The 14,290-nt window shown below is 43.9% G+C and overlaps 1 protein-coding gene across 1 annotated transcript in view; it reads right to left on the reverse strand.

Moving 5' to 3' along the window:
• Positions 1–3,479: 3,479 nt before the first annotated feature.
• The window catches only part of ELAVL1 (ELAV like RNA binding protein 1), a 41,712-nt gene continuing 30,901 nt past the window's right edge, over positions 3,480–14,290 (reverse strand). Inside the window, exons 4-6 of the mRNA XM_036240056.1 lie at positions 12,979–13,132; positions 8,230–8,455; positions 3,480–4,953 (exon numbers count right to left, since the gene is read on the reverse strand). Of these exons, the coding sequence (XP_036095949.1) occupies positions 4,629–4,953; positions 8,230–8,455; positions 12,979–13,132 (705 nt within the window). The 3' untranslated portion in view covers positions 3,480–4,628. The remainder of the gene's footprint in view (positions 4,954–8,229; positions 8,456–12,978; positions 13,133–14,290) is intronic.

The raw sequence follows: 14,290 nt of genomic DNA on the forward strand, positions 1-14,290 counted from the left end.
TCAATGATCCCACTTCATTTATTACCAAAATATCACAAAATTCCAGTCATAATTCACATACAGTGTTTAACACAAACCTGAAACCTGTGGAAAGAACTAAATATTCAAACAATCGAATGTTTGGAACCATAACACCCCAAACTCCGTACTCCAAAAATACGCTTTGAGAGCTTTGGAAACGGAATTAAAATGTCTACACGGCTATGAACAATTGTTTAATAAAACTTTTTTATGTTTCCATTACATGTAAATATATCAATTTGGCATCTCTATAAAAACTCTGAAAATGGTGCAAAAGTTTCATTCTCTTTGAGAAAGCCATTGACAAAAAATATTCACACTTCACTAAAATTTTGAAAAATTGGTCTTCTTTCAAAGCTTCTTTATTAGTCTGAAATCTTCTGGATTATCAAAATCTAGGTTTGCTTTTTCCTCTTAAAACACTAAAGAACATTTATTCACAAGGATAAAAATGGAAAGAGGGAGATGGAAACTGAGACGGGCTTTTTCCCCCTGGAAATTAAAAAAATAAAATAAAAAGCTAGTTACATAAGCATCCTCAAAATAACACAATGGGATTCATTTTATTGTTGACTTTTGGACAGCAGTGTCATACTTTATTGAAAACAAACCCATGTAAAAACAAAGTTAAAATGAAAAATGGTTTCTGAAAAATAAATTATTTCATATTATAAAACAAATCAGTAACTTAAAACACTAATATACAAAATGTCTAACCATCTACTGTACAACATGGGGACCAGTCAGTAAAGCTCTTCCCCCCCTCCCCACCCAGAGCAAGTCACTATAAACAGAACATTACATGGTAAAGAGGTGGTCTCACCAATGAACAAGCCTTCTCTTCTGGGGGTGGAGGGGGCAATGAAATTCAGTCCTCTCAAAGTCACTGCTTAGACCATTGGTTAGCCTAACATAGGTCCTGGTGGTGACTTACAAGTAAATTTTTTTTTTAAATGACCAAGCAGAAAACTGAACTATGTCACCAAAAGGTTGTGAGAAAATATACAATACAATCATTAGAAGTCAGAGGCAAATCAACAGATTTAGAACCTTAAACCCTGCCAAAGATCTGGGATTCAGGTTCTACTGCTATTGTAAAAAAGGGTCAACTATCAATGCCACTTAACAGAAAGTACTTGTGACTTTAGTTGGTGGCTGGCTTGGGAATCTGATGAACGGGAGGGAGGGAGGTGCCTTAGGTCCTAGGAAAATGGGAAGAATTTCAGGTGGAGGACTGGGGTGGGCAGCTTATTCTTATTCATTTTTATCCAACACAGGAAGACTGCAAAGAGCAGATAGCAAAAAAAATATCAGGCTGAATCAGATATAAAATGGACAGCTAGCTAGGTGATGCTACCTTTGACTTTCACGCCCAACAATGGACTCAGGTCAGTCAATGGCCCTAGAATGGCCCCAGTTTGAAGGCCAACCAGAATAAGTTACTGTCAATAACTGTCATAGGATTCATTTACTTGTCTGATCCAGTAGGGACCTCTCAGCTGCCTGCTCAGAGGCACCAACTCCTTCGGCAGCCTGGTGCAGACACTGGACGCTGGGTTTCTATCTCTAACACCAAGTGTAGACTCTCAAAGGTTAAGGCAGCTACCTTTGGCAAGGAAAAGACTCACCTTCTGAACAAAGATGGTGGAGCCAACCCAACACCATCTGCTGATGATAGGCACAGCCAGCGCAGAAGACCATAGCCTATCATATTACACTGAAAAGCTAAAGAAGGGCAGAGCCAAGAGTAAAATATAGACAACCAAACTGGAACCAGGTTCACAAGTTTGGAACTGCTTAGCAAACAATTGTTAGGGGAGTTAGGCCAAAAGAGAATTCAACCAAAGCTTCTTTGGTATTTATGGACCAAACCAAACTTCTGATAAATTAACTTTATCTACTCTTATTTTTCATCAAAATTTCCAAATAAGAATTCATTTTGCAGAATACAAATATGATTGATCTATGTAAATTTTTTTTAAAAAATTTCTTTTGGATCATGACTTTTAAAAAATGAACCTTCCTTTCACAAACAAGTCTAGGAAAAATGTAATGAACTTTATGGAAACAGGGCCTGCATCTGGTACCTGGATGGGAGTGACAATTGCTTTTCAGGAGGAACATGTCAAAAGCAGAATCCCTCCACACACCTGTACATTGAAACTCCCAAAGAAACACATTGAAATTTTTAGCTAGAAGGCTATTCAAAGAGTGGTAAGGTGACCACGTAACATGAGAATTTTTACTGACCTGAGAAACTTCAGGCAACTTTCAAAGGCTCATATGTACTTCATATCTCCTTCTCATCTGAGCTAGCATCAGAACAATCAATCTGGTTTAAATAAGAGGGAGGGGAGGAAAGAAGATGCAGTGCTGGCTGTGAGCCCACCATCATTTCAGTTTGCACTTAGGACATTATCCTTGTAAGAAAAATAGCACTAGAAAGGGCTGACAGGAATGTGTATTAATGAGATTTAAGGACAGGTTTCAGAACTGAGAATCTCATCTCTGAGAAAACGCTGGCCCAAGGTTACACAACCCGAAAGGCATATTTTTCTAGAAAAACATCCCAGTCCCAGTCTGAAGAGCATCTAGGACAACAGAGTTTTGGGTTTTGGGTTCTAGTAGGAGGCACACAAGCTGGCTTTGACTTAGGATCTGGGAGATTCTGCTTGAGGGAGGAGATCCTCCATGGCACAGGCCAACTTATGAAACAAGGCCTCAAGGTATGAACTTGACTTTTGTGGGAAAAGAACATGGCAACATCTTAAATTGGGGATAATAATGCAAGTAGCTGGTAGCTCCTCAATAAAGTATGAGGGTAACAGAGCAGGGACAGGCAGCCTTAAATTTTTTAAAGGGCTTCTCAGAACACTGATCTTTTCTGGACAAGCCTGTGCCTATCGGCCCTCTACCCCCCCTCCCCCCAATTAAAATAAATAAATAAATAAACAAACAGACAGACAGACAAAATAATGCTGCAATTCCATGATCTTGATAACTAAAGGACGGCTTATCATTACATGTTTTAGTCTCATGTCAAAGTTAAAAACTGCTGGTACTAAGTTATCCTGTTTTATTCTCTGTACATCAGTTATTTATAAAAATCGGATCATGCTCCTTAGGAGTTGCCCAGAGATCTGGCCCTGGCTACTTCTCAAGCCCTCTGTCGGACTCTTCCCTACTAGCTCCCCATTTTAAAAAACACCAACTGTGACTGCATATTCCTACATGACAGATTTGTAAATGCTTTGTCTTGAGGCAAGTATTTGTTTCTTAAGATCTTATACATCTTCCCTGAATGCTGGGCCATCTGTACCTTACCTAACCAAAAAGAAAGAAAAGGTAATAAAAAACAAAACAAAATTTGAGCAAAACAAAAGCAAATTTAATGGTCTTAAATGCAAAAGTAAAAACAAACAAAAAACACAAAAAAGCAAAAGAAAATTAACAGAACAGAACAGAACAACCCAAAATGTCAAAGCAATATGAAGAGAACTTTGAGGGTTAATCTTTAAAACTACAAATCAAAGGTGTTTTTTTTGTTTTGTTTTGTTTTTTGGTTTTGTTGTTGTTGTTAATAGATAATTGGCAAGAAGTACTATTCTGCTGAGTGTTCATATGAAAGCAAAGTTTCAAAACAAAATCCAACTAAAATAGAAAAAAGTCTAGCACTCACAAGAAGGGATGCGTGAAATACAATGCTCAAATGTTTACGTGTTATTAAAAATAGAGCTATCTTATGCATTCAAGCTATGTTAAATGCTTTTGGGAACTGGAGAAATGACTGTGAACAATATCCAATGTGTGGGGGCACTGTGCATGCAATGTGTGGACAAGAACTCAGAATGTCAAAGGAGCAAACACATCTTCAGGCGTGCCTGGAGCTTAGATCTGACTCAGGAATATATGGAGTTTCCCTGAAACTCTTTGGTCCGTTCCCATTGATGTCTGGGCTTAGGAAACACTGTGTCCTCCTCTAAAGGGCCTGGCTGGGAATCTGGCCACCCCCTCCCTGGCGGTGGCCCCTGGCCACTACCAGGAGTACTCGGCAGAACCCGGGACTGAGTGAGCAGGAGGTGGCAATGAGACTTGCTTGGGAAAGCAATTTCATGTCAACCAAAGCAGAAATTGCTTAAAATGTTGAAGCAGTTGAGGAAATGCACACTCAGCATCTGTCTAACATCTTTAGTTTAAAAACGAAAACTAAAAGGTCATTTCTTTCTTTCTTTCTTTCTTTTTTTTTTTTTATCCGTTTGTGGAGACACCAAATGAAATGGGTGTTAGACAGTCTTAGAAGTTAAAGCATGCTTCAGTTTCACCACCATCCCGAGGGACTGGTTAGTCAATGCAGTCTACTTAGATTTCTGTTTAATATATATTTTAAAGGAAATAACTTAAGAAACTTAAAGTTGGTCTAACATTGTGGGATTTCAAACATTTGAACATGTTGGTTGCATCTCAGAGTATAAAAACCTTTTCACTTCTCATTTAGACTAAGACAAACACTTGTGAAAATTGGCGCAAAATGAGTTGTACACTAACAAAAAAGTTTCAACTTCTTCACTCTGAATTAATCTATTCCGTACAAAAAAAGCATGAGTGAGTTATTTGTGGGACTTGTTGGTTTTGAAGGAAACCTGTAAGATTTTGTCCCCCAGGCGGTAGCCGTTCAGACTTGCTATGGCTATCGCGGCTTCTTCATAGTTTGTCATGGTCACAAAACCAAAGCCTTTGCACTTGTTGGTGTTGAAGTCGCGAATCACTTTCACATTGGTGACTGCGCCAAAGGGGCCAAACATCTGCCAGAGGATTCCCTCATCGGCATCTTGACCAAGGTTGTAGATGAAGATGCACCAGCCTGAAGACGCGTTGCCTGGGACATTGACACCAGAAAGCCCACTCATGTGATCTACACCCATAGGGGAGAACCTAGCAAACAGAGAGCACAGCATTCAGGTCAAGGTCAGTGCAGGCCGGCATGCCAACACTACTGGGGGAGCAGGTGGACTGGCTCAGGCCCTTCCCTCTCTCATCAGCCAGGGGTGAAGTTCTCAAGGCTGCCATATTCCACCAGTCACAAGCAAGATTTTTTTTTTAACTGAGAGGAACTCAGTATGATGGCAGAAGAAGGGAGTCAATTCTGAGGAGAGACACTTGTTGTCTGTGGAAGGTCAGAGCCTTAACTTATTTCACTCAGAGTGATGGCCTGTTAGTGGCCATGGCTGCTCCCTCCACCCTTCTCACTGTGTGTGCGCATGTGTGTAGTTCCTGCTAGTCATTTCTGTGCTTCCCACATTTTAAATAATGGAAGCTTCTCCACATCCTCTGAGGTGCTCTTAAACCCTCAGGTTGCCCTAGAGGAAGCAATTTACTCATACTGTGTGTGTGTTTTGGGGAGGCCTGTATTTTTTCCTTCTCTTTTTCCAAAATCTGTACCTTCCCCTGGTCATGACCTGCCATCCATCTCCAAGGGTTCACAGATAAGTGGTGTCTGGGTTGCACATGTCCCCGTGAAGAGCCACTGCTGGCACAAGGGAACTCCTTTTTAAGGCTCCGGGCAACCTTCTGTTGCTGGCTCCAACATCCCAGAAGGGCCAGGGCCGAACTGCAAGGTCACTGAACTGTACCAAAAATGTGGAACCCTTTCCAAAATGACACTTTCAGTTACAATAAAACTAAGCCTTCTACCAACGTGTGGCCATTGCAATAAAAATTAAGGGAAATGATAAAATTGTTACTGAAGCCATGTGGCCCTCTAGATGGTTCACAAATAAGAAAGTCAAGGTTTCAGGTCAATTTAAAAAGATCTGAGTGTGATACAGTATCTGTGAAGCTACACGATGCAAATGGAGAAGTATTACCTGCTCCAAAATAAAATCGGGTCTCGAGCTGTGGGGCTGGTATAGGGGTAAGTGGGTGCTTTCAAAGGTCATTAAATAGATTTGCTTTCTTGACAGGCATGACTCCAGGAAGAGTGACCAGCCCCCAAGGTACAGCCCACTGAACCAAGGGGAGAGTAAACACAGGTATGAAAGAATCTAGACACATTATTAGCCATGGTTTCAACTTCACAAGAATAATTTTAAACAGCCCACACCAGAATGTCTGAGTTGGTTAAATAACTCAGGTGGCTTGTTAGCAACCCTGAGTCTGTCTGGGATGACAATAAGACCACAACAGCATTGAAATGGGGGTCAGAAAAGGCACCCAGCTGGTTCTCAATGAGAACTGGAAAGGGGTTTCCCACTTTTAAAAGGACCCCTTAAAAGGACCTCATTTCCTCCAAGTTTTGTAGGGTACCAAATATGGACATGACTTATTATAGTTAACCTCTTTATGTAGCTATTATACTGGAAATGATATGAGGAAATATTTTACTGCCATGATTCTCATTATTATGAATTACTGTTAAGGTTTTTCTCCTGCCAAATGAAGCTGATTTCTTTCATTCTGACAATCAGGAAACCCACCTGATTCTTTTTCCTGATGATACAAAAGGAGAGCTGATTCACCTTTATCTGGGGCTCTCCCCAATGTGGTAACAACAGAGGCACTCTCTCCTCTTCTGGGTCTTTCTCTCTCTTACTTATCTAACTCCTGGTGGTAAATCTCCCTCCTCCACCCCCTGCCACTTACTTCTCTCTCTTTTTGCTCTGTTCCTCTGGCTGTCATGATCCCTTTCCTACCTGACCAGCAGTTCAGCTCCTCTGGTATTCCCTTCTTTTCTGTGTCTTCCCTTCTACTCCTCATTGCTGTGACTAAGGCCCCCTTCTTCTCCAACTGTCCCTGGTTTTCCAGAGTTACCATAACTCAATGAACACTGACATCCACATATCCCACCCAATTAACAGTGAGGTGGTCTGTTATCTAACTTCATACTGGACTTACTTCCACACTTGCGTCTGTCTGAAGACACTTTCCCTGCCTTATTAACTAGGAGAACAAGCTTTGGAGCCTGACGTAGTTGAGAACTCTGGATTACCTACTGGTCTGTGAAAATGATACCTCACTAAATGGTATCTGTGGAAATGGGCAGGGTTTTAACCAACCTCACTACTTAAAACAAAAATGGGAAACCTGACAAGTTGCAGAGAAAATTTCTTAACATACCTAAGTAAGCCTTGATGCCACTTCTTGAAGTTTTGACAAACACAAAACAAAATGGCTCCAAAATTAAGAATGCCATGATTTGTGAGCTGGTGATACATCTGATTTTGGAGCCCAAGTTACTGACTCAAATTGTCCCTATTCTACTAGATCCTGGCAACTAGAATAATTTCCAATATGGAAATACTAAGAAATGTGGGAAAACTATTCCCTCTAGGACAGGGCTTTTAAACAGAAGGCATATAGTATTTAGATGTCAAAATAACTCTACAAGGTAAGTGTATGAGAAAGGATTACCTTAGGGTTGATGATCAAATGTCTAAAACCTGTTTAAAATTCTGGAAGGAGAACTTAGCACACCTAAAGCTGCATCTTTTTCTCACAGATGTGGAATGATATATATACATACACACACACACACACACACACACACACACACACACACACGTACGTTTTTTAGTGTTTTCTTTTTATTTTAAATTGAATTCATTGGGGTGACACTGGTTCGCCAAACGATACAGGTTTCAAGTGTACAACTCAATAAAAAATCTGATCATCTGCACAGTGAGCCCATTGCCCCAAGCAATGTCTCTTTCCGTCCCCATTTCCTCCCCTTTGCCAACCTCCACCTAGCCCCTAGCCCCCTTTCCCACTGGCTATTACCACACTGTTGTCTGTGTCTATGTGTTTTATATATGTATGTGTGTGTGTGTGTGTGTGTGTGTGTGTATCTGTATTTTTTTTTTTTTTTTAATTCATGGCTACACCCTCATGTCTCTAGAAACTATATGCTGCAGTGTTATCACCCATTCTTCCAGTAGCTGGTGGGAGCTGGCACTATCTTTTTTATTCCAATTAAAGACAACACTCAATTGGAAAGACATACAGATGTCTTTATGATGAAGGTGGGGACATGGAGACAGGAAATGAATCTGAGTGCAACCTTCCTATGTGATCAGCCTGGCATGCCCAGGGCTTCCCACTGTATGTGGTTACCCAACCAGTGGGGCTCTAACAGCTTTCAAAACACCACCAGCCATGGTGGGAAGAGAATGGCTGGGTGGGTAGGTAGGTGAGAGCACTTTTCTCCTGACCCACCTGAATCTCTGTGCCTGGTGATGCACGGGGCCTCCGAACCGTCTCGCTGGCGAGTGGTACAGCTGGGAGAGCAGAGCCACGTTTTTGTTCTGGTTTGGATTGGCTGCGAACTTCACTGTAATGGGCTCAGAAGAACCTGGGGGTTTATGACCATTGAAACTGGTAATTGCCTCTTCTGCTTCCGACCGTTTGTCAAACCGGATAAACGCAACCCCTCTGGACAAACCTTTTTAACAAACCAACAAAAATGGAATTAGGGGGGAAAATGCAAAGATTTTTTAAAAACAAAAATCAAGTAAGTCAGTCTACTGTGCTTCAAACTGGATGCCTGGTTAATGAGATAAACAAAAATTAAACCTAAATATGCTCAGGGTCTCAAGACCTCCTGCATCAAGGTTTCCTTATTCTGTGTGAAATGAATTTAGAAACACTAAACATATCCATGTTTAAATTAAGAAAGAAGGGACAGCCCAGCTAAAGTGGTTCAATTGACTGAGTATCATCCTGTGCACCGAAAGGTTGCTGGTTTGATTCCCTCACCTGGGTTGCAGGTTCAAACCTCGGTCAGGGTACATACGGAAGGCAACCAATCGATGCCCCCCCACCAAGTATGTCCTCGGTGAGGATTTAAAAAAAAAAAAAAGCCCTGGCTGGTTTGGCTCAGCGGTTAGAGTATTGGCCCACAGACCAAAGAGTCTCAGGTTTGACTCTAGTCAAGGGCATGTACCTCAGTTGTGGTTTGGTGCCAGGCCCTGATTGGGTTGTGTGGGAGGCAACCTATGAATATGTCTCTCTCACATGGATGTTTCTTTCTTTCTCCCTTCCTCCCTCCTTCCCTCCTACTCTATATGAAGATAAATGAAAAAATATCCTCGGGTGAGGATTAAAAAAAAAAAAGAATGAAGGGACATTTACAACTCAAATATAGTTCTGTGACTACCTAAAAAAGGGAACAAATTTTTAAAAAAATAAAAATCGACTAATAAACAATTAAAGTTTCAGATATTCTTCTGAGTTTCTCAGTGCCAAAAGATATTTTTTGTGACAGACAGCTACATTAGAAGCAATCACATTCCCAGTCCCTTATCACTATTCTGACACCAGGTGCCCACTGTGGTGTGTGTGCCAGACGGGCTGGATAGAGAGGGCAACCGGGGCTGGGTCTGAGGATTTCTCCATGGGCTCTGCACCCTCCCATGCCTTCCCTGCCCTGCCAGCACTCCCTAGGAGCAGTGGTGCTTCTGAAGGCCTGTTATAAATGAACAAGGAGCAACCTGGCCTCATAGCCCGGACAGGCCGTTACAGCTTGCTGCCTTTCCAGTGGGCCCAACAGAATCCCTGGTTACATGGTGACTAGCTCAGCCTTCTCCTTCATCCCCAGAAGGTGTGGCGTCCCAGTAACCAAGCCTCATCCAAACAGCTCTTTCTTGCTGTCATCACCTCACTCACTACTGTAAGGTCCTGGGACCTCCTGTGGTCCTCAAACTGCCCTTGGAAGCAAGTGAAGTCATTCACTTCCTCTAAACTGACCAGGCACATACAATAGTGCTGAGAGTCCCCCATAGACTCCCTGACAGGTTAAGAATACTCCCTGCCTTAGGCCCACTCCATACCTGGTCCTGTTTCTGCATAGGAAGGGCCAGGGCACCCCTGCCATGGCCTCCATCTGCCTCAAGAAGTCACCTTCTCTTGCGACCTAGACTGAGGCACCTGCAGGTAACCCTTGAATGCCTCAACAGAGCAAGAACACGATACAGGACCAGGATGCCTGAGATCCAAGACCCAACTGCTACAGGCAGTGTCTGGTCAGTTGGCATGAGTGTGAGACCCGAGCATACCAGGTAGGAGAGGGCTCAGCTGCCCCCAACATCCAGTCTGTCCACATTCTAGGAATGAGGGTATGATGAGAAGATCTTGGCCCTTGAAGAACTCAAGGAATGGGGTGGGGTTGGGGTGAGGGAATTTGGAGCCATGGAAGAGCCTAGCTCCTTCTCCTGAGGAGACAAAATAGGGAGTCAAGTGTGAAGGTCCAAGTGCAGTGGAATGGTGACAGCAAGGGCCAGTCTGAGAGTGACATCGCTGAGCTGGAGTCACAGGTGTAACTGGTGGGGTGGCTGTGGTCAACAGCCCTATTCCAGACACTCTCGTCTCATCTGCCAGTCATAAGTCACATTTTCTTCTCTAGACAAAGGCCTTTAGTATGTAGTGAACAACATTGATCAAAGCAGGACAGCCCAAGACCTTGGGCCACCAGCTAAGTGAGCACACCAGATGCCCTCCCATTCAGCTCCCATGTTCCAGCACACAATACTCCAACTGCGAAGCTAGCTGTCCAGCTTCCCTCTCCCCCCAGCCTCTCCTCCAGCACCATGCCCTGGGAGATCATACAGCAGCTCCTAGCAGCCTCAAGCCTGTGCCCAAATTGGCTCCATGACTCTTTAAATATAAATTTAAAATTCACACAGCCAGAGACACTCACTGAATTAGTAAGATCAGACCTAGCAATCACATGTGTTCCCCAGAAAATTCTAGAACCCGAATTTATTTTTCTATTTCAGTTCAAAAGAACACCTAAAAAGTATTGTTTTTATTCACTCTTAAAGGGCATGAACAACAGCTTAGACAGATGGAAACGTAAACAAAATCTAATGTCAGGCAAATATTGCTGAAAGCTGGAGCTGGCTGGCTCCTATAGGAACCTGCCTTCAGGGAGACAGTTTTATTCTATTTATAAAGACCTCAAGATCAAGTAGAGGGAGACAGTGTAGTGTGTGTGCAAGTAGGGTTTCCCCGTTTGATTTTGTAAAATGACTTTCAAATGAAAACTTGCCGTACGCAATGAACAAAACCTGAGAAAGAGAAATAATATGTTATTTAACACAAGGGAATGTTAATTCACTAATTTGTTGAATGCACACTTTTTGGAGATAGCTCTGTGTTTTTCCCCCCCTAGTGTTTTCTAGAATTAAGAGCAGAGACCAATGTCACAATCTTCAGATGAGTAACTATAAAGTTCACAATTAAAATGGATAGAGAAGCAAATAAATTTTTAAAAATTAAGTTCTGTCAGCTCAGGATATAAAGGTTTCTTAAGACAGTTTCCCCATTTCTTCAACACTAAAAAACATGTCATATAAAAGCAAATCTGCCTGCCACACTGTTCTCTACCTCAGTCCCCTGTGGGCTCCATAGGGTCCTAGTAGAGGGGCCTGGGTGTGTGGCCTCCTCTAGAGCAGAGGAAAGAAGGGAGCCCTTAGCCCCTAATTCTACCCCCAGGTCAGGAAGTAGGGCTGGGAGAGGGAAACAAAAGCTACGTGGCCAGGTGTGTATTCTCGAGGTGGCTGGGCTACAGAAAGCAAGGCCCCATTCAGCAGTGCTGGACAGAGATCAGCATAGGCAAAGCAGTGATTGTGTGATCTAGAAAAGCGGGTCTCTGGGCAGCCCATTCAGATGCTCCTATGCAAATGGAGCTAGGAATAAATACATGCACTGACCAGCTGATTGCATTGTTTTCTCTCCGTGGGGGCTTTATCGCAAATAAATGGCATCCCCAACCCATGTCGCTGCAGTGCAATCTAGAGTCTGTGCCAGACTAGGGGGATACCCAGACCTCCCATGAAATGCCAGTGAACTGCGCCTGCAGACCATACTCCACAAACCACTCCTCCTCAGGCCCCTGGGGCAGACAATCAAGCTATCCACTCCTCTCAAGGCCAGACCCTAGCAGGCACCAATCTCAGCTTCCACAGCTGGGGCTAGAGAAGGGAGAGCAGGGGACAAGGCCAGACACCCAAAGCACACAGTTCAGAGGGAACATGGACAAATGTGTGTGCCCCCACCTGCTTTCCAGGGTCTGCTTTACAAAGGGGAGGTCACCTCAGAGCTATGACTTCCTATGACCTAACTACCCAATATTAGTTTTAAAACCACAGCCAAGGGGGTGGTGAATAATCTGTGTTGGAAGAATATAAAAATCAACTGCAGACAACTCTACTTGCTTCACTGAACAAGAAGCTTCCTCTCTAGTTTTTCAGCAGACTCCCACCCCTAGTGGGAACAGAAGTGAGGAATCCTAAAGTGGGCATGGCCCAAGCTCACTGCTCCCAATGGAGGTATGCATAGGACTTGCCAAGGGATGTCCCAATCCTAGTTCCCAGGTCAACAGGGCATTCAGGCCACACAGTCAGGGCCAGAACCTAGCCTCCTGCCTGCCTGCCTGCCCAGGGCTGCTTTAGCAAAGCCCAGAGCCCAAGTGGCTAATGTCCTGAACTGAGATGACCCGAGAGGGGCCAGGATGATCAGTGAGAGGAATTTACCACTGTTGAGTTCTGTGGGTGGGGCATCTAATTAGAAATAGCCACCCTTGTAGCTTCAGGGCAATAAAAAGGACTGGACCAAGAGTAAAGACCGTCACATCGCACTTTGTACGCCTGCAATAAGAACAGCAGCAAACCCTTGAAACCCATTCATAGGCCAGGCTGGGATACTTGGGTGCCTAAGGGAAAGTATGTCTTGATGCCAGAATGTTTGGTATTTTCACCATGAAATGCCAGCCTGACACAGAGGCTCTTTCATGCCACTTTATCTCCTCAGTCTCAAAACAAATGCCAATGTCATCTCATTTCAATTCTATCTTCATCAGCAGAACAACTAATGACATTTAAAACCAAACATGATACATTTTCCCTAGAAAACCCAGCCTCTGGCCTAGAGGAAAACCTCACCGTGCATCCCAGGCCACCGCCGTACCTGTCGTCTGGTCCACAAGGACCCGGGAGTTGATGATTCGCCCAAATCTAGAGAACATGTCTTCCACGTCCTTCTGGGTCATGGTCCTAGGGAGCCCGCTGATATACAAGTTGGCATCTTTGATGACCTCTGAGCTTGGGCGAGCATATGACACCTTGAAAACAAAACCGCTTTCTGGGGTTAGGACAGGTGTGTGGTCAAAGCATTGAGGGAGGGTGTTAAATTTTGGGGTGAGAAAAAGCCAACCTATGGTGGGAGAACACATGAATACTTGTCACTTGTGGCAGCATCTGCTGGTAGCTCCCCACTGACCAGGCAATGAGCTGACCGCTGGCAGTATTTTCTCACCTGACCCTCAAATCTCGATGAAGGGAACATTATTCCTGTTTTACAAAGTGAGTAACTGAGGGATCCAACTCTGCTACCTGTCCATCTACCAAGGCCTTATCTCTCTCAGGATGATGAGCTGGACTGGGAACAAGACCTGCCTGTGAGGAGTAGTAGGCAAGAGAGCTGGGTGCTGCTAGGAATGTGACATCCACCTGGCAATAGGTGCTTGCCACAGGAGCCCAGATGAGGCTGTGTGGACTAGGGGTGTCCTGAGTTCCACACTCAACTCTTCAACATTAAATGACTCTAGGTCTTTTGGGTTTATGTTTTACAAACTTGAAGAAAGTCTGAAAGGAACTTTTGCAGTGGCTTAGATAAAATGGCATGCACGTGTACTCGAGGTGGCAAGAAGAGGCCGTAGGGGCTGATGGTAAGAAAGGGTCTACTGCCAACAATATACATATACCCGGCTCCATGAGGACATGGAATTTGTCTGATTTGTTCAATGTCTGGAACATAGTGGTGTTCAATAAGTGTGTGCTAAATGAATGTTGAATGAAGTGGCTGTGACGGGGCAAGAAAAGGTGATACTGATGTGCCACCACAGTATGCCAGGAGTGGGGAGGGCAGGGCATGGAAATGGGGCTGCACAAGAATGGGAATGTTACAGCCGGACATGAGACAGGCAGGGGAGGCCTGGGCCTCAGAGGGGGCTGCCTCTGTGTATGTGCCCTTTATGGGAACCCTCCCTTTACTAGTGGGGCTGAAGAAGCCATGAGCCACAGCATGAAGCCTGGGACGATCACCACTCAACACATCTGACATGCAATGCCTCAGTTCTGAGCAGACAGGAGGCTCCCCAGATGCCCTGGAAGCACTAGGTTTCCAAGATTCTAATGGTGCCCGACAGTGACGATGAGGTGAACTGGGCTTGGCACAGACCCCAGCCCAGGGCAGGAATGAATGAGGTGGTGCTCACCAC

The sequence above is a fragment of the Molossus molossus genome, unplaced genomic scaffold (genome assembly GCF_014108415.1).
Source record: "Molossus molossus isolate mMolMol1 unplaced genomic scaffold, mMolMol1.p scaffold_m16_p_4, whole genome shotgun sequence".
NCBI lineage: Eukaryota > Metazoa > Chordata > Mammalia > Chiroptera > Molossidae > Molossus > Molossus molossus.